At 35.7% G+C, this 21,078-nt stretch overlaps 1 protein-coding gene and 1 long non-coding RNA gene across 16 annotated transcripts in view; both read left to right on the forward strand.

The window, feature by feature from the left end:
- The window catches only part of LOC127859483 (arf-GAP with GTPase, ANK repeat and PH domain-containing protein 1-like), a 119,291-nt gene that overhangs the window by 53,922 nt on the left and 44,291 nt on the right, over positions 1-21,078 (forward strand). For 3 of the 13 annotated variants that reach the window (XM_052396936.1, XM_052396949.1, XM_052396939.1), the window contains exons 7-11: positions 331-527; positions 1,551-1,670; positions 5,534-5,629; positions 8,243-8,335; positions 19,723-19,809. In XM_052396936.1, the coding sequence (XP_052252896.1) occupies positions 331-527; positions 1,551-1,670; positions 5,534-5,629; positions 8,243-8,335; positions 19,723-19,809 (593 nt within the window). Of the gene's footprint in view, positions 1-330; positions 528-1,550; positions 1,671-5,533; positions 5,630-8,242; positions 8,336-15,006; positions 15,091-19,722; positions 19,810-21,078 lie in introns of all 13 variants that reach the window. The other 10 variants (XM_052396941.1, XM_052396943.1, XM_052396944.1 and 7 more) reach the window with 8 other exon arrangements.
- On the forward strand, positions 4,245-5,393 carry LOC127859497 (uncharacterized). Of its 3 annotated transcripts, XR_008039415.1 has the most exons (6): positions 4,245-4,357; positions 4,508-4,567; positions 4,598-4,627; positions 4,884-4,943; positions 5,004-5,063; positions 5,184-5,393. It is a non-coding gene; the product is annotated as an uncharacterized LOC127859497 (long non-coding RNA). The 3 variants fall into 3 exon arrangements; XR_008039416.1 differs by lacking the exon at positions 5,004-5,063; XR_008039417.1 differs by lacking the exon at positions 4,884-4,943.

Here is a 21,078-nt window from a genome sequence, read left to right on the forward strand (position 1 = left end):
TGTTTCCTTTTATATGAATATATAGTGCAATATTGTGACCAAAAAATCCTTTGGGGAGCATCGCCTGTCTCCGACGGTTTCTTGTTGAAACTTGCAATTATAATTTTGAAATGCATAGTGTACATATGGTGCATTTGATTCATGACTATTCTGTCAAATTTGGTGAAAGCTTTTGACTGAATTATTTAGTTTTTCAAGGTTTTGTGTTTTTAATACAAAAAACGTTATAAAAGTATAATTATTAGCTTTAGTTTTATAGTAAAATTGGTTAGGGAATACTTAAAACTATGATGATATAACATAAAATATGGGATATCTTTCCTGTTTCAGCATGTTCTCGAATAGTGCAGTTTCGATACCCCAGCATGCCTTCCGCCCTCCCCAACGTGCCAAGTACCCCCAACCACTCCCAGCGTCCCTTCTACGTCACCCAAACCTCCAAGCCATACGACACACATAGCAACAGTAGCCAGTCCACATCCAGCAGTGGTACCTTGGTTACTAGGGTCGACCCAAATGTAGCACAAGTAAGTAGGGGACTCAAATAATTTCTTTAGTTACAATTTAGTCATAAGCTTCTTCACTGTTGATAGCAGTCAAATAGTCTCTCTACAAAACACTCACTCTGCCATAGAATCAAACTGAAATTGATTTCATATGTATCTGACTTTGAAACTTAAACTTGTTTGGTCAAAAATGTCTATGTTATAACCAAGCAAATCTTTGAATCTTAACGATTGTTAAGTCAAGCTTTTTAGAAGGTTAGTTGTTAGAATGAGGATGGAAATTAGCTGAGGCCGACTTGCATATGGATCCTTAAGTGTATGGTTGAATGCTAGATGTTTAAAGAAAACTTGGGTAAAAAAACATTATGAGACAACTGGTGTGGTTAACTGTGGTTAAAATGTTTCTTACCCTGTTTTACTTGAGATACTAAAAAATAGTTCTCCAGTTGAAGCATGTTTTATTAATTTAAGGTAAGTCTTATTACAAATGATGCTGTTTCAAATTATTGTAATATCATGTAAATTTAAGTTCATTTGTAAACAGCTGAAAACGACTTATATGCAGCATAATGTTAATATTGTTTTTCATTTGAGACCTGCTCTAGAAAAACAGGGCTTTATGCATGTGGGTCATCTTGCAGTATGAATAGGCTAATCAGGGACCACACTTTCTGACCAAACTGAGTTTTTGATGAGAACAAAATTCCTTTAACCCTTTCAGTTCGGGAACCGAATTTTGAAGGCCTTTGCAAACAGTTTGGATCCAGATGAGACGCCACAGAACGTGGCATCTCATCAGGATCCAAACTAGTTGCTATTCTGATAGTATTCTTTGAAAAAAAATAGAAGAAATGCTAATTTTAGAAATTCAGCAGACGACATTTTAGCAGACGACAAATTTCTCAGCATGCAAAGGGTTAAACGAAATATGCCATAAAGCGTAAAGTAACATCCTTGATTGCCTGTAAAGACCAATCTGTGACGACACTTTACGCACTTAAATTAAGCCAGTTATATTAGAGCGCAGCTGATTTATAATATTAGGTGCAGCCAATCCCAAAAGACTTTGGCAAGGAGAAAGAATCGAAAGAGAAGGACAAGGTGGACAAGAAGAAAGAGAAACAAAAGCAGAAGGATCAGCTACCACAGCCCCCGGATGATGAGGTGGGTGTGGCGGATGCATGTGGGGCTTACCTTCTGTTGCGTGTTGTGGTGTTTTTATAGGCGTGGATATGTGTCTTTTGGTTCTGTTTTCTGGTTTTCCAGTAGGCTTACTCTTAAGATATTGATTATTTAATATTTGGTCTTGTATTTAAATTATAAATAAAATTTAAAGATTTAATATTTTAATAGTTTTACTGATAAAATAGGTAAGAAAGGTTTGTTTAGTTTAAAGGGATCTTTTCACGCTTTGGTTAATTGACAAAATTGAAAAAAGTTGTTTCAGATTCGCAAATTTTCGTTTTAGTTATGACATTTGTGAGGAAACAGTAATACTAAACATTTACCATGGTCTAATATAGCCATTATATGCATCTTTTGACGATTTTAAAACCTAAAAATTATAAAGCGTTGCAACGCGAAACGATTGAATAATTTGGAGAGTTCTGTTTTTGTCGTTAAATTTTGTGAAACTACGAAGATTGCTTATATAAGGTATAAAATACGTCATCTATGTGCACTCGGCGGAATAGCTCAGTAGGCTAAAGCGTTTTTACTTCAGGACTCTGGCAGGACTCCAGGGGTCACTGGTTCGAAACCTGGTCCGGGCTATGTTCTTTTCCTTTTTTAAATTTTATTCTTGATTTTTTACTGGAGCTTTTACGATCCAATGTTTACATTTATCGATTTAAGGCATTTAATGAATAAGTTAAAAAATGCCAAAATCTGTGAAAAGGCCCCTTTAAAGTGTTTAAAGTTTATTGGGTGTTATATATCATATTTAAAGAGAAGCATTTTTTTAAGCCTGAAATATTACATACGCCAGTCAAGGACAATACTTTGTTTATCTATTTAAGTAGTTATTTCATCCCTTCTGTATATACTGGAATCAAATGCGCAAGTATCCGTATCCTTGTATGAACATTTTTTTTATCCTTACTTGTGTTTGACTCATATACACATATACATTTATGTTGTGTTGTTTGTCTGTAATATTTCATGAGCAATTAGTTCATTAGTCTGTTTTCTTGCAAAAACATATGAATTATTTTGTTTGTAAAACATTTCATATTGGAATATCCATCAGTGATTTTTTATGCCCCCAGTAGGAGGGAATATAGTGATCGGACCGTCCGTCTGTCTGTCTGTCCGTCTTTCCGTCACACTTTGTGTTTATGTTTCGAAAAATGCTCATAACTTCTATGTCCCTTGAGATGTAAACTTCATATTTGGTATGCATGTGTATATGGACAAGGCCTTTCCATACGCACAAAAATTTTGACCCCAGTGACCTTGACGTTGAACTAAGGGTCCGCGTTTAGGTTTCGAAATCTGCGTTTAGGTATCGAAAAATGCTCATTACTTCTATGTCCCTTGAGATATAACCTTCATATTTGGTATGCATGTGTATATGGACAAGGCCTTTCCATGCGCACACACATTTTGACCCCTGTGACCTTGATGTTGAAGTTAGGGTCCGCGTTTAGGTTTCGAAATCTGCGTTTAGGTTTCGAAAAATGCTCATTACTTCTATGTCCCTTGAGATATAACCTTCATATTTGGTATGCATGTGTATATGGACAAGGCCTTTCCATAGGCACAAATATTTTGACCCCTGTGACCTTGACCTTGAACTAAGGGTCCGTGTTTAGGTTTCGAAATATGCGTTTAGGTTTCGAAAAGAGCTCATAACTTCTATCAAGCGTTTATAGGGGGCATAAGTCATCCTATGGTGACAGCTCTTGTTTCGTTTAAATTCAGGGCCAGTATTTGGCCCCATTCCTAATGAAAAACAAAAATCCCAAATGGGAACTTAAAATTTCCAATTCCCCTGATTTTTTTTTTTTTTTAATCTCAACATTTAGTTAACATCCAGCTCTATTTGTTGAATCTATATAACTATAACATTAAAAAAACATTGATCTCAATTTTGAAACATTTGTTAGCAAAATAGCATCAACACTAATCTCCCAATTTTAGTCAAAATGCTGCGATTTTTCCCAATCCAATTGGACCTGGCCACTACCCAAAATAGTGAAATAAAACACTGTCCATGAAAAGCATTCATGTTAAATTGTGTTGGTAATAATTTATATAGTAATCATTTTTACCAAATACAACATATTGTTTTAGAAGCTTTTTGGTTTTAGCAAATGAATTTTTATATATTTTGTAAACCCAATTTATTCTTTTGTTATTTAATTTGTTCTATATATATGTATATATAATTTGCTTGAATTACTTTATATAATATTTATAAATATGTAATGTATGTTGTATATTTATTTACATATTAACTGTCCCTCTACTTTCAAACAATCTTTTGAACAAGGCAGACATTATGAAGATGTGTTTTAAATCTTGGAACTATTTTGTGCGTGTATAATCAGTTAGACTACATGTCAGTCAGTAATTTGACAGTAAATATATTGATTCATGTAAGGCCAAAAGTTAATATGTATGTACATGTAATGCCAAAGGATAATTTCGATGTACATGTAAGGCCAAAGGTTAATCTGTATGTACATGTAAGGCCAAAGGTTAATATGTATGTACATGTAAGGCCAAAGTTTAATATGTATGTACATGTAAGGCCAAAGGTTAATCTGTATGTACATGTAAGGCCAAATGAAAATCTGTATGCACATGTAAGGCCAAAGGTTAATCTGTATGTACATGTAAGGCCAAAGGTAAATCTGTATGGACATGCAAGGCCAAAGGTTAATCTGTATGTACATGTAAGGCCAAAGTTTAATATGTATGTACATGTAAGGCCAAAGGTTAATCTGTATGCACATGTAAGGCCAAATGAAAATCTGAATGTACATGCAAGGCCAAAGGTTAATCTGTATGTACATGTAAGGCCAAAGGTAAATCTGTATGTACATGCAAGGCCAAAGGTTAATCTGTATGCACATGTAAGGCCAAAGGTTAATCTGTATGTACATGTAAGGCCAAAGGTTAATCTGTATGTATGTACATGTAAGGCCAAAGGTTAATCTGTATGTACATGTAAGGCCAAAGGTAAATCTGTATGTATGTACATGTAAGGCCAAAGGTTAATCTGTATGTATGTACATGTAAGGCCAAAGGTAAATCTGTATGTATGTACATGTAAGGCCAAAGGTTAATCTGTATGTACATGTAAGGCCAAAGGTAAATCTGTATGTACATGTAAGGCCAAATGTAAATCTGTATGCACATGTAAAGCCAAAGGTTAATCTGTATGTACATGTAAGGCCAAAGGTTAATCTGTATGTACATGTAAGGCCAAAGGTTAATCTGTATGCACATGTAAGGCCAAATGAAAATCTGAATGCACATGTAAGGCCAAAGGTTAATCTGTATGTACATGTAAGGCCAAAGGTTAATCTGTATGTACATGTAAGGCCAAAGGTTAATCTGTTTGTACATGTAAGGCCAAAGGTTAACCTGTATGTACATGTAAGGCCAAAGGTTTATCTGTATGTACATGTAAGGCCAAAGGTAAATCTGTATTCACATGTAAGGCCAAAGGTTAATCTGTTAGTACATGTAAGGCCAAAGGTTAATCTGTATGTACATGTAAGGCCAAAGGGTAATCTATATGTTCATGTAAGGTCTTCAAGTTTGTGCTTGGATGGGCAAGAGGGTTAATGATTAAGCTGATTAAACAATATAAAGAAAAGACTGAATATATTTGTTTAAGCTCCTTCACTCATTTGAAGGCATTCAACATAAGATCAGCTCAGGAATCTTTATAAAGTTAGACCTTGATTAGGAAAAAAATACCTGTCCAGTAATGTCTGCCTTGTAATCCTCTACTATATTTAAGTTGCCACTTTTATGTTTGTTTTTGCATGAAGCATGTGTCATTTTGTTTCTAGGCTGATGTCGATAATTATCCACACTCGACCCCCTTGTCTCCACGTAAAAGTAGTAAGAAACAGTCTAATGCTGTCCAGAAGTCCAACTCCTTTAGCGTAAGTTTGAATAGTCTCTTTGGCATTTCTTTGCTGCATTTTGTGTCCGCTTTGTTGGTCATTTTGGACTTCCTCCCAGTTTTACCCCTTCATGCACAGACATTTTAGAGGTGCCTAGCGTTTAATGTTTAACCAATGCACATAGAAACAGAATTCTTTTTACAATGTTTAGAAAGCTCCTTTTAAGCGCTTAAATTTGGTTCTATATCTACAGTAAATAAGCACCAGTATTTCTTGGAAATGATTTAAGGACATTGTATTGAAGGGCTTTATTTTAAGGACATTTATATATAAGAATTGTTTTAGCAAAGCTTTGATATTACTACACAAACAAGCCTTCATTGTCCTAATTTTGTAAGCAACCATTTGAGGATTGTATTGAAAAGGGTGTAATAAATCTCTAAAACATATTTTAGGCAATAGCAGAACCAACATTTTACTTGCTGTACATTAGAAGAATAAATGTCTTGGTGTATGGTGTAGTCACATGTTTCAAATGCTGTAATGGCATTAAAAGTCATATTGGTAAATGGAGAATTATTAACTGCTTACTCAGTTATATTCAGTCACAAAAAGCTACTGTAAGCTTTATAAAATAAGGGCAGCAAGTGCTACGCGCAGTACAAGATGTTTGAAGAAAAGGTTGAAGGTTTATTTATACTTACGAGTACATATGCAAATATGTAAAAGCCCCTCTTGGTAATGCAGTATCTTTTGGACTAGCAGCAATAATACATTTATGTTCATAGTTGAAAATGGTGATTTTATGACTTAGTTTAATTTTTGCTCCAATAACAGACCGCATTAACAAATATTAACACAAGTATAACTAATTAATGACCACTTTTAGCTACAAATGATTTTTATTGGTGAGCTGTTTTGAAAAATGTGTTAAAGTTGACAATTGGTTCTGGTATGTAAACATGATATACCCTGGGTCCCAGATACATGGTGGTGGACAATGCAGGTTAACATTCTTTTAAATCATTGTAAAGTTTATCTTTGGAGACTATAATTATATGCTTGTTTATGTAAAACTTTTTAAAACCTTAAACTTAGTGTTCCAATACTAATTCTTGCATAAAAAATTATAATCAACTCATTTAAATTGTGTACTGCTCTGAGAACTCTTTCAATGTTAATAGCTTGAAATTTAAAATATATCAACTGGCTAATAACATTATTGATTAACAAGGTAAGATTTGGAAACAAAATGTGTGTAATGTAGCCCAAACATAAGGACAAGACGTTCAGCCCTACTCAGAAACTTCTGAAGCTGAAGCGTTGTGGACGGAACTTTTTCTATAAATCCGTTGCGCCGAAGATAAAATCACCCATGCAGTATTGGCTCAGTCAAGCTCTGCAGCATTCACACGACATTAAGCATCTCACGTACAGAGAGCATGGAGAAAAAGACGCCGAAGTCTTGAACAAGGTGTGCATTAGCCGAAATTTTAGCGATACTTTTTTCTATTGCATACTCATTTTTTTCGCTATGTTATTTTGTTACACCCTTTACAGTATGGTCTTCGGTATGGAATACAAGCATTTGTGGTAGTCTGGCTATAACCCTTTCCCACTCAGAAGCATAGGGAAAATGGCAAACAGCATTAAACCAGAGCAGTCTGGGAGTATCGAAATGTTTGAATTGAAGCCTTAAAAACTTGTATCTAGTAAGAAAGGTCTTAAATTAAATATAAATTTCTAAAGAACTACAAATGTGTCAAAATATGTATCTTTAAGTGGTAAAGGTTTAAATGCAATCTGAAATCCTCGCTTCATACTGGTTAAATGTAAAACTTAAAAAAAAGTTTGCTTAATTTTTTTTCCTCCTTTTAAACTATTACAACTCCCCCCCCCCCCTGCTGGTTAATGGTTTATGATGAACTTGACTAAAAACTATTTGACCAGTTCATACAGTGTTGGTGTATCAAGACTTTACAATCCCAGTAAGTGAGATTGCAACTGATATGTGTATGATAATAAATAACAATAAAATCAAATATTCTCCTGCATCCAATGTACTTCTAATATCCCGATTCAATAATCTATATATATATATATATATATATATATATATATATATATATATATATATATATATATATATATATATACCACATCACAATTCCACATTATTGTGACATAAGTGACATATAACTTGAATCTACATTGTATAACTTGATTCTACATTGGGCCATGCTTTGTCGTATTTACATCAAGTATAATACGTCATTTTATCATGTTCCACTACGCTTTATGATTGAGATTAATTGTTTTATTTTAGAATTATTCTATTGCTTGCACCAAATCCAATTGCTTTCTCTGCTGTCTTTAAAGTTGTATAGCTGTAAAGTGTAAAAGCACAGCTTTGTCTTGAGTGGACCCTGCACTATCACATTGAATGTACAGAATGCTGGTCACATGTTAGAACTTGCTACCGATAATCCCATTATTTGTGTGTTTTGAGTTTTTACTGTTTGTTTTTCAAATGATTTTATCTGCTTATGTTGCTGTGCAAGTTTTCAGCATGACATTCATTTCTAATTCTTGTTTTATGTTTGGTTGCCATGGCTACTGCATGTTCTTTTTTGTTGATTTTCGTTGCAACAGGGGGCCACCACGCTACGAAACTTCACGCAATCCCAGACTACACCAGTTCTTACACGGAAAAACTCTAAGTTTTCAAAACCTTCATTCCTTGGTGTAAGTTTTCATGTGTGAAAGAGCATTCTGAGCCTAGCATAATAATATCATACGTTGCTATGGTAACTTGACCTCTTTGGATGCTATGGTGATACATGCAATTCACTATTCAATAGTCATTTTTGGATCACTAAATATTCCATACTAAATTTGTTCTTATGATAGCATTTAATTTATTCTAAAAATTTACAACAGACATAAGTTAGTTGGATCAGTACAAACCAATTTTCAAGTATATAAATATTGATTTCAAAGACTTGTGTGGTATTGATGTGGTTTTGTTACCTAGCAAGATATTTGGACTTAAGGATGGTTTTTCACTGAACTACAGCTGGATTAAGACAACATTATATGCTTTCTTGTTTAATTATGCTCTTATTTATACTATATTTGATATTTATAACCCACCTTTACTGATATTGTAGTCAGATCTATTCTCTGTTTATTGTACCGGTCATTAGAGACTCAAACATAGCTTCTATATTATGTATTCTACATTTCAATCATGAAAGGGTTTGCCTTATTAACTTTTCATATAAAAAGAAACACATATTTATAATAGCTATTTAATCAATGTATAATTAATAAAGGTAATTATTAGACATTTTTCTAAACACTTATTGGTAGAAGTAAGTAAATATCAAAGTTTTACATGGTTAGTTATAATATAACAAATATATGAGGCGGGCTATGGGAAAACCAGGCTTAATGCATTTGTGTAGTGTCGTCCCAGAATGGCTTAGGCAGTGTGCACAGGCTAATCAGGGACGACGCTTTATGCTTATCTAGATTTTTTCATTTAAAGGAATTCTGATCTAAACGAAATCCAGGCTAGGCGGAATGTTTCATTCCTGATAAGATTCTGATCTAAACGAAATCCAGGCTAGGCGGAATGTTTCATTCCTGATAAGATTCTGATCTAAACGAAATCCAGGCTAGGCGGAATGTTTCATTCCTGATAAGATTCTGATCTAAACGAAATCCAGGCTAGGCGGAATGTTTCATTCCTGATAAGATTCTGATCTAAACGAAATTCAGGCTAGGCGGAATGTTTCATTCCTGATAAGATTCTGATCTAAACGAAATTCAGGCTAGGCGGAATGTTTCATTCCTGATAAGCATGTGGCCTCACTGGGACAATACTGTACGAACATGCATAAAGCCTTGTTTCCCAGAGCGCAATTACATCTATAGTAAGTCTAGTCTTGTACTCATTATCCCCACGCTTTTTGAAAAAAAGGTGGGGATATTGTGGTGATCTCCGCCGTCCGTCCGTCCGTCCGTCCGTCTGTCCGTCCGTCCTGGCCACTATCTCCTCCTACACTAAAAGCACTAGAACCTTGAAATTTACACACATGGTAGCTATGAGCATATGTGCGACCCTGCACTATTTGGAATTTTGATCTGACCCCTGGGTCAAAAGTTATAGGGGTTGGGGTGGGGCCGCGTCAGAAATTATCACTCATTTTTTTAGGTTATTTTACATTTACTTCTTTATTTCTACACCGATTCACTTCAAATTGATACTGGACCTCACCTATGACAATACGGTCAATCTCAACCATGCATGGCCCCATTCCCAACCCTGGGGCGCCCCGCCCACATAGGCCACACCCACCAAAAATTTCCATTTACTATAATTTTTTCATTTCTACACGGATTCACTTCAAATTGATACTGAACTTTTGTTATGACATTAGGGTCAATCTCAACTATGCATGGCCCCAATCCCAACCCTGGGGCGCCCGCCCACATAGGCCACACCCACCAAAAAATTCCATTTACTATAATTTTTTCATTTCTACACGGATTCACTTCAAATTGATACTGAACTTCTCTTATGACATTAGGGTCAATCTCAACTATGCATGGCCCCATAACCAACCCTGGGGCCCCGCCCACATAGACCACACCCACCCAAAATTGCCTTTACTATAATTTCTTCATTTCTACACCGATTCACTTCAAATTGATATTGAACTTCTCTTATGACAATACAGTCAATCTCAACTATGCATGGCCCCATTACCAACCCTGGGGCGCCCCGCCCACATAGACCACACCCACCCAAAATTGCCTTTTACTATAATTTCTTCATTTCTACACCGATTCACTTCAAATTGATACTGAACCTCTCTTATGACAATACGGTCAATCTCAACTATGCATGGCCCCATTACCAACCCTGGGGCGCCCTGCCCACATATGTCACACCCACCCAAAATTGCCTTTTACTATAACTTCTTCATTTCTACACCAATTCACTTCTAATTGATGATGAACTTCTCTTATGACAATACGGTCAATCTCAGCTATGCATGGCCCCATTACCAACCCTGGGGCACACCTAGGTCAAACATTCGGCGTGGGGATACGCGTCGGCCTCTGCCGCGCCATTTCTAGTTTAGCTTCATTATTTATCATAGGAATAATTTAATGTCATTGCAATGGTGCTATAAGTTAACCAAAATGACTTTTTTTATTGTGATGCTAAATGTGGCTGATAACTCAGTTTGAGTAATAGCGTTATTGTGTTAACATTGTAGTACACATTTAATAGGGTGCTTTCAATTTAATATGCTATGTTGTTTTTGCTTAAATATGTGTTTGTTCAGCTACAAAAATGTCCTTGTGCAATTTTATTTCAAGTGAAGTTTGTTTTAATTATATTATTTTAGACTCTTTGCAAAGATCTGTTTGAATGAGGTTTATACAAAGCCAAAAATTGCTATGATGTGAATCTGGACTTCATACCTGATTGTTACCATTTTTAAGCATATTGATTTGTTTACAGAAATTAACTTACATAATACATGATGTATACAATTGATGTAACAAAATAACTTTATAATAGAAAAGATTCATCTTGTTGAACAATTTGTAAAATTGCTGTCATTTGTTATTTTATTTATATAATTTGTTTTACAGACATCGTACATTAATTTTTAAAATAACTTTTACAGGACATAATTTCCTTGGAATACTAAAACCAACTTTTAGTATGTTCTTACATGGATATGACTTGATTTTAGCCATGTTTTTTGTGTGCAGCCCCCCCCCCCACACTTTGAAGAAGGTGGCACATGGCAGCCTCACTGACTGTCTGTCTTTTGTCAATCTATGGGTCTTTGCTACTATCTTTCTGGGGGAAACGAGTCTTAACCATAACTTTGGCATTTATCGATTGAATTTACAATATGTCAACTGACTTGTTGCCTGTAATAACTGTCTCCTTGCCTAAGGTCAAGTTTATACTTAGAGGTAAAAGGTATTTTTTGCCATAAAACAGCTTACCTTTTTCTTTTTACTTAGCCATAACTTTGCCATATAGTGATTTTAAAATAACATGCCGCAAAATTAATGTTAACCATAATGAGACAAGTGTCTAATGCAACAGCCATCTCCAACCTCAAATTTCAAGGTCATCCTTTAAGGTCAACGTTCAAACTTGGCCATTATACAGCTTGTCTTTCCTGAAACTTTGTCATTCATCATGCATTTTAAAAATAAATTGCCTTAAATGACCACCATCATGAGATAGTGTGATGCAAGTTATATATTGATGGATTTTTAAGTTACTTGCCACAAAAGTAAACCATCATATCATGGTGTGTTACATGTAACATTTGTCTGGTTTAACCTAAGAAAATCAAGGTCACTTTTAGTGATCAAAGGTCAAATTTGACCATATAAGACAGCTGCTTTTTTATTTAATAGGAATTTTAATACAAGAAGTGTAATGCTGGGGCTTCCATGCCCTATCGACACTGGTATTGTCTATTGATGACAATTGATATAATTATCCCCATGCTTTTTGAAAAGCGTGGTGATATTGTGGTTATCTCTGCCATCCGTCTGTCCGTCCTGGCCACTATCTCCTCCTACACTATAAGCACTAGAACCTTGAAACTTACACACATGGTAGCTATGAGCATATGTGTGACTCTGCACTATTTGGAATTTTGATCTGACCCCTGGGTCAAAAGTTATGGGGGTTGGGGCGGGGACGGGTCAGAGATTTTTAGCCGGATTTTTTTCGAAAAAATCTCGGCTTATAGATTGATGTTGTCGGGCGGGCGGGCGGGCGGGCGGGGTGGCGGCGTGCTCGAAAATGTTAAAGTTCTTATTTCATGGTATAACTTTGGTATGCTTGGACCTAGAGTCTTCAAACTTGACATGAAGGTTGGCCAGGATTAACAGATGACCACTGGTCATTTCAAGGTCATTCATTTGAAGGTCAAGGTCACTGTGACCTTCAATATAAAAAATGTTAAAGTTGTTATAACTTTGGTATGCTTGGACCTAGAGTCTTGAAACTTGACATGAAGGTTGGCCATAACTAGTTAGTAACCACTGGTCATTTCAAGGTCATTCATTTGAAGGTCAAGGTCACTGTGACCTTGAATGTAAAAATGTTAAAGTTCTTATTTCATGGTATAACTTTGGTATGCTTGGACCTAGAGTCTTCAAACTTGACATGAAGGTTGGCCAGGATTAACAGATGACCACTGGTCATTTCAAGGTCATTCATTTGAAGGTGAAGGTCACTGTGACCTTCAATATAAAAATGTTAAAGTTGTTATAACTTTGGTATGCTTGGACCTAGAGTCTTGAAACTTGACATGAAGGTTGGCCAGAACTAGTAAGTAACCACTGGACATTTCAAGGTCATTCATTTGAAGGTCAAGGTCACTGTGACCTTGAATGTAAAAATGTTAAAGTTGTTATAACTTTGGTATGCTTGGACCTAGAGTCTTGAAACTTGACATGAAGGTTGGCCAGAACTAGTAAGTAACCACTGGACATTTCAAGGTCATTCATTTGATGGTCAAGGTCACTGTGACCTTGAATGTAAAAATGTTAAAGTTCTTATTTCATGTTATAACTTTGGTATGCTTGTACCTAGAGTCTTCAAACTTGAAATAAAGATTGGCCAGTACTAGAAGATGATCAAAACATAACACAAGGTTTGCTCATGCCTTGAAAAGTACTTACATTTCATTTTGACCTTTGAACAATATTTCAGTAATTTAAGTATTGCATTGACAAAAACACGAAAGGTACTTTCCTGTCATTTAAATAAAAAATCCGGCTTCAATGCGGTCATCTCCGACCGCGGAACTCTTGTCACTCATTTTTTAGGTTATTTTACTATAATTTATTCATTTATACAGCGATTGTCTTCAAATTGATACCGAACCTCTCTTATGACAATACGGTCAATCTCAACTATGCATGGCCCCATTACCAACCCTGGGGCCCACCCAAAATTGCAGTTTTACTATAATTTCTTCATTTCTACACCGATTCACTTCAAATTGATACTGAACCTTTCTTATGACAATACGGTCAATCTCAGCTATGCATGGCCCCATTACCAACCCTGGGGCACCCTGTCTACATAGGCCACGCCCACCCAAAAATGCCTTTTACTATAATTTCTTCATTTCTACACCGATTCACTTCAAATTGATACTGAACCTCTCTTATGACAATACAGTTAATCTCAACTATGCATGGCCCAATTACCAACCCTGGGGCGCCCCATCCACATAGGCCACGCCCACCCAAAATTACCTTGTACTATAATTTCTTCATCTCTACACCGATTCACTTCAAATTGATACTGAACCTCTTTTATGACAATACAGTAAATCTCAACTATGCATGGCCCCATTACCAATCCTGGGGCACCCCGCCCACATAGGCCACGCCCACCCAAAATTGCCTTTTACTATAATTTCTTCATCTCTACACCGATTCACCTCAAATTGATACTGAACCTCTTTTATGACAATACAGTAAATCTCAACTATGCATGGCCCCATTACCAATCCTGGGGCACCCCGCCCACATAGGCCACGCCCCCCCCAATTGCCTTTTACTATAATTTCTTCATTTCTACACTGATTAACTTTAAATTGATACTGAACCTCTCTTAAGACAATACGGTCAATCTCAACTATGTATGGCCCCATTACCAACCCTTGGGCACCCCGCCCACAGAGGCCACGCCCATTCAAAATTGCCTTTTACTATAATTTGTTCATTTCTACAATTTACCTCTAATTGATACTGAACTTCTCTTATGACAATACGGTCAATCTCAACTATGCATGGCCCCATTACCAACCCTGGGGTGCCCCTGGGTCAAACATGCGGCGTGGGGATACGCGTCGGCCTCTGCCGCGCCATTTCTAGTTTTATTGTTGTCGTCAGCAATGTGTTACTTTAGTTCTAGAACACAAAAAGTGCTCATCGTTATGGAAACAGTCACTGTATATAATACACTGTATATATTTTGTTTTAACTTTGAATTATTGTCTGTCAAAATGTTGAGCTGCCTAATGAAATAAGACAAAACAGCTAATTTCTCTCTGCAAAAGAGTTACCAAAATATATTTTTAATTGACCCTATAATGATGAAAATGACAAAGGCTTTAATTTCGGATCTAACTTGTTTGCAAAATCAATAAAATGCCTGATTAAGAGTTCATGAGAACAAAGTTTAGATAGCCGAAACCCTCAAGGTGGCTCAAGAAGTTAATAATATTTTAGGGAACATTGGTTTCAACGCTGAGTGCTCATATTGCGTTATGGAACTAAGGTGATCAATGTGCCTACTATTGTATTTATATTGATCTTAAGGTACTTGTTATTTCAACTTGTAGGAGAAAATGGAGCGGTATATGATGGAATTACAAGTTCATGAGAACGTACCTGTTACACCCAATCTTAGCAACCGATCTTCTCGGGTATGCTCAATGTCTGTAACCTTGGCAACAATATTGTGCATTGAAAAGAAAATGTAATGTTTGTTTAAATGGATAAATTCATTGAACATTTCATAGTTCTTTTAAATAATTTGGCAGAATATGGAAAGAGGGCTAGGTGTAGGACCTTTGTAGTTAAATGTAATAATTAAATTTGACAATGTACAGGATATATTTTCTGAAAATGCCTTTTGTATTTAGTTTTACAATTTAAATTTATTAGTTGACAAAAATGTCAATTCAAAGGTATGTATTTGTTAATTTATTCAAGTAAGCGGCTATGAAAGTTCCAACGCATCTTTTATTTCCTGAGAAGACTGAACTTTTTTGCTAAACTTTATTGGAAATTTACCTAAATGCAAATACTCATATAAAGTGATTTTTAAAGGCAATTGACTTGTACCTTATTCATTTATTTGTTCCTTTTGCAACAAACATTTTTTTTTTTAAATTTGTAAAAATGTGACCTATTTTTGCCATGGTTACAACAAATGAGCCTCAAATCAACTGCATGAATACCAGTTACTTCAGTTACTCTGTGTATTATCTGTTTATGCGCACACCCCATTGGTTGTATGACATTCTATCTGTTTAGGGCGTGGACTTCATCTCACATACATTGTAGATCTAGTCCTAGTCATGTGCTGCCTTGCTGTGTATTGCTCTTGTTGAGTTATCATTCTTGATGTTCAATATTGCATGGAGGAGTGACTGTGAACACTGTCCTCAGTTGTGTGAACACTGTCCTCAGTTGTGTGAACACTGTTCTCAGTTGTGTGAACACTGGCCTCAGTTGTGTGAACACTGGCCTCAGTTGTGTGAACACTGGCCTCAGATGTGTGAACACTGGCCTCAGTTGTGTGAACACTGTCCTCAGTTGTGTGAACACTGGCCTCAGTTGTGTGAACACTGGCCTCAGTTGTGTGAACACTGGCCTCAGATGTGTGAACACTGGCCTCAGTTGTGTGAACACTGTCCTCAGTTGTGTGAACACTGTCCTCAGTTGTGTGAACACTGTCCTCAGTTGTCTGAAAACTGTCCTCAGTTGTGTGGACACTGTCCTCACTTGTTACATCAGTGTGTGTATTTGAAAGGCACATTGTGCTGCACATTGCTTGTATGATGTTTTTCAGATTGTATATTGTTACCATCTATGATAATGCTCATGTCTTATTGTTCATGTTATTTCTTCCATGGCATACTTTGTTTTCGACTCTACTATAAAACAGACTAGTTAAAACATTTCAATATTGAAATGGACATTTTCTGCAAAACCAATGTTTGATCCATGTAAGAAAATAATTTATTCGAATACAAGTCAAAGCCATCATATACTTGAAAATGTTATATACTTAAATACTTAATATGGGACTCTTTTTTATCAGTATGGTTGTCATTATTGTGTTTGTGTTCAGTGAGCTATGGAATTTATTTATAAGGTTCAGACACTAGATATGTATGCAATTAAAGACGTACAATGTGTGTCATTTTCAGTAAAATAAGGCAAAGGAATCCCACAAATTCATGTATACATCCCAGGGCTTCATTCATTGTTGACCATTTTCATCTGTCTTGCTTGGGGACACTTGTGTCCTTGGAAAAACCAAGTTTAACCATGTATTTTGCCCATAACCAACACACAGCAAGTGCTAAATGTTGAAAGTATTGAAAATGTCTGTTCCAATACTAATCTGAAAATATCTGTTTCACTCAATCTTAACAAGTATTACTGGATTGTACCCACATGTAATGATTGTATCTTTAGAGCTACTGGAATCACATACCACTATATCTTTTAGAGCTACTCAGATTACATATGATGTAGTATGAGCTTTTATAAGACAGTAAATGCTACCTATGAATATTATTATTATGTTTCTGATGTAATATTGTGACACAGTGAAAATGAAAAACCAGTGATTGGCATAGTTTCAAGTTTAATTTATGTTGATTCAATTACTATTCATGTTCATTGTTCAATTGTTCTTGAGATGTGATAAACAGTCCTTGCAAATGAAGCATGTCATGCAAAAATGGGTCTTATGCCATATGCTTCTAGCTGCAGACCAACCTGAACAATTGTGCAGACTGGATATAGGAGCTACCCTGCTTGCTAAGTAGACCACAATACCTTTTGTGACTTTATAACGGACAGCGTAGCTACTGATAAGACTGCACAGGCTCATTTGAGCTATGCTGACAGCACATGACATAAGACCCATTTTTGCATGATGCGGATTGAAGGTGATTTATACATGTATTTATAGCTCACCTGAGCACAACGTGCTCATGGTGAGCTTTTGTGATCGCTATTTGTCCGTCTGTGTTGTCAGTTGTGCGGCGTCAACATTTGCCTTGTTAACTCTCTAGAGGCCACATTTATTTCCAATCTTCATGAAATTTGGTCAGAAGATTGGTTTCAATGATATCTTGGATGAGTTCGAAAATAGTTACGTTTGCTTGAAAAACATGGCTGCCAAGGGGGGGTGGCATTTTTCCTTATATGGCTATAGTGAACTCTTGTTAACACTCTAGAGGCCACATTTATTGTCTGATCTTCATGAAACTTGGTCAGAAGATTCATCCTAATAATATCTTGGATGAGTTAAAAAATGATGCCGGTTGGTTGAAAAACATTGCCGCCAGGGGGCGGGTTATTTTTCCTTATATTGCTATAGTAAAACCTTGTTAACACTCTAGAGGCCACATTTATTTTCCAATCTTCATGAAACTTGCTCAGAAGATTTGTCCCACTGATATCTTGGATGAGTTAAAAAATGGTAACCTTTGCTTGAAAAACATGGCTGCCAAGGGGCGGAGCATTTTTCCATATATGGCTATATATGGCCATAGTAAAATTTGTTAAAGGGGCCTTTTCACAGATTTTGGCATTTTTTAACTTATTCATTAAATGCTTTATATCGATAAATGTAAACATTGGATCGTAAAAGCTCCAGTAAAAAATCAAGAATAAAATAAAAAAAAGGAAAAGAATATTGCCCGGACCAGGTTTAGAACCAGTGACCCCTGGAGTCCTGCCAGAGTCCTGAAGTTAAAACGCTTTAGCCTACTGAGCTATTCCGCCGAGTACATATACACGAAGTATTTTATACCTTATAAAAGCAATCTTCGTAGTTTCACAAAATTTAACGACAAAAACAGAATGGCTATATATGGCTATAGTAAACCCTTGTTAACACTCTAGAGGCCACATTTATTGTCCAATCTTGATGAAATATGGTCAGAAGATTGGTCTCAATGATATCATGGATGAGTTCGAAAATAATTATGTTTGCTTGAAAAAAATGGCTTCCAAGGGGCGTGGCATTTTTCCTTATATGGCTATAGTAAAATCTTGTTAACACTCTAGAGGGCACATTTACTGTCCAATCTACATGAAACTTGGTCAGAAGATTCAACCCGATAATATCTTGGACGAGTTCAAAAATGATGCCGGTTGGTTGTAAAACATGGCTGCCAGGGGGCGGGGCATTTTTCCTTATATGGCTTTAGTAAAACCTTGTGAACACTCTGGAGGCCACATTTATTTTCCGATCTTCGTGAAACTTGGTCAGAAGATTTGTCCCAATAATATCTTGTTATCTCAGGTGAGCGACTTTGGGCCTTTCAGGCCCTCTTGTTATTTTCATGGGAGCTATTTTCTGTGCATTCAAAACAATAGGAGATTATATACTGATTAATGGATGTTAATGAAATCTTTGTGTTTGAAAAATACAGAGGAAAGTACTAACATCATCTCATAGTTATATTACTATACTCACATTTGTAATCAGTGCCTAGAATGTATGTGCATACTGTATTAATGTTAATTTAAAACAAGTATTATGTTTATTTTCTGCATTATGAGACAAGGAGTTTTTCTTGGTAACGAGTGTTACTGTTCAACTTCCCTTTTGTGATATTTGATATTGCATGTTGCACTGCTGAGGAAGGTTTTTGATTGACGAAAATACTTTAAAGCCAACAGAAAAATGAAATGTTTATAAACTGGGAACCATTTATCAAATGATTTAATACTGTTAAGGTAAATGCACTATTTGTGTGTATAATGTAGTCTTTATAAACAGCAATATCAAATGTGTCAATTTACTTTGAATTGGGAAGTTGTGAACAAGAAACTCTTCTGTCTTACCGCGGCTGTGATCTTGCATTCAGAGCACATTACATGAATTCCACAGTTTATAATCTAAAGGTTAATATAGGGTATCAAAATAACTTACTTCTGCTGACCATGGCTATGTAACAACCAATTTGATATTCTCATTGGGTGCTTATTGACAGTAATTGCAAAGTAAAGAAGGGGAGATAGGCATTGAATGTAAACAATCTAAACTTACTGTAAATATTTTGGTATCTTGACGAGGCTTGAAAAAAAATGAAAAAAATAGAATCAAGTGCAATTAAGAAAGAGAGCAAGGTAAGGAAACAAGTTTTCAATGCAAAAATATAGTGTAAATATTAAGATTTCAAAGCAAAAAAGAACATAATGTTGCGATTCTAATGCAAGACCGCTGGTGGGTGTGTATGCGCTGGTTGTGTACCTTGAACCTGAGTGTAGCTCTACTAACCCACTGACACTGGCTGTATTTGCAGGACAAACCCGAGCCTAAAGAGCTCCCCACCCCTTCCAGTACGCCAACCCAGAGTAGAAAATCACGGCGAAGATCAAATCTCTTCAATGTAAGACTCGTGCTTCACGCTTGAAACAATCTTCTTGTCACTGTTATTATGTTTGTAACCTATGTTTTTATTGTTATTTAATAACGTCTGATTTTTATCTTTACAAATTTGATGAAAATAAGAATATATTTGTTATTTGCTTTCAAAATTTAGTTTCGTAATTTAAAAAAATGTTCCAAAATCAAATAAAACTCATCACAAGTGATAACTCAGCTGAGGAAAAAATAATAAATCATCACATGTCATTGACAGGTTGTTAACATTATTAGTATCCTATATTTGGGTTTTCATAATGACAATGCGCTGTACTTATATACATGACTTAAAGGGTGTAAAGGTTGGGTGGCTGGGTTCCGTATGGTTAGAACCTGTAACCTGCTATCCAGAGCGGTATAATCCCCATGATTGCTTAATCTCGCACCTTTTGGAAGAATAATGTGAAAAACATTACAACAGGCCTTTGTCAAAAGCAAATTTCTCAAAGTCCAGATTGAATTTAAATAAATTATGAAGAATGGTTAGCTTTAGTTAATTATTCTTATCTTTCATTTTTAGCAAATGCCTTATAAATACTCATCTTCCATATCTGTAAAAGTGCATCGGTATATGTACATTAATAAAACTTATCATTAATGTCCGCAATCTCATAGCAGGTTATGGGTTCAAAGGGGTCCTCTCCCATAGTTTGGTTGTTGATGTTGTCATTAATTATTTAAACTAACCCTAAACTAAAGGAGTAATGAGTCTTGTACGCATGTTTAAAGGCTTCTATGTACGCAAGCATTATATGCAGCATGTATTCCGTACTGTCACAAATTCATTGCTATTGATTTTGATCTGTTTTCTGGACTTTTTATACTTTGGAATTTAAATTCCTATATTCATTTACCAAAGCATTTTATTAGCTAATCTATTTTTTGAAAAAAAAATTTATGTGCTATTGTCATCACCTTGGCGTCGGCGTCTGGTTAAGTTTTGCGTTTAGGTCCACTTTTCTCATAAAGTATCAATGCTATTGCATTCAAACTTGGTACACTTACTTACTATCATGAGGGGGACCGGGCAGGCAAAGTTAGATAACTCTGGCTTGCATTTTGACAGAATTATGTGCCCTTTTTATACTAAGAAAATTGAAAATTGAAAATTTTGGTTAAGTTTTGTGTTCAGGTCCATTTTATTCCTTAAGTATCAAAGCTATTGCTTTCATACTTGCAACACTTACTATCATAAGGGGACTGTGCAGGCAAAGTTATGTAACTCTGACTGGCA

Source organism: Dreissena polymorpha, chromosome 15 (assembly GCF_020536995.1).
Source record: "Dreissena polymorpha isolate Duluth1 chromosome 15, UMN_Dpol_1.0, whole genome shotgun sequence".
Taxonomy (NCBI): Eukaryota; Metazoa; Mollusca; class Bivalvia; order Myida; family Dreissenidae; genus Dreissena; species Dreissena polymorpha.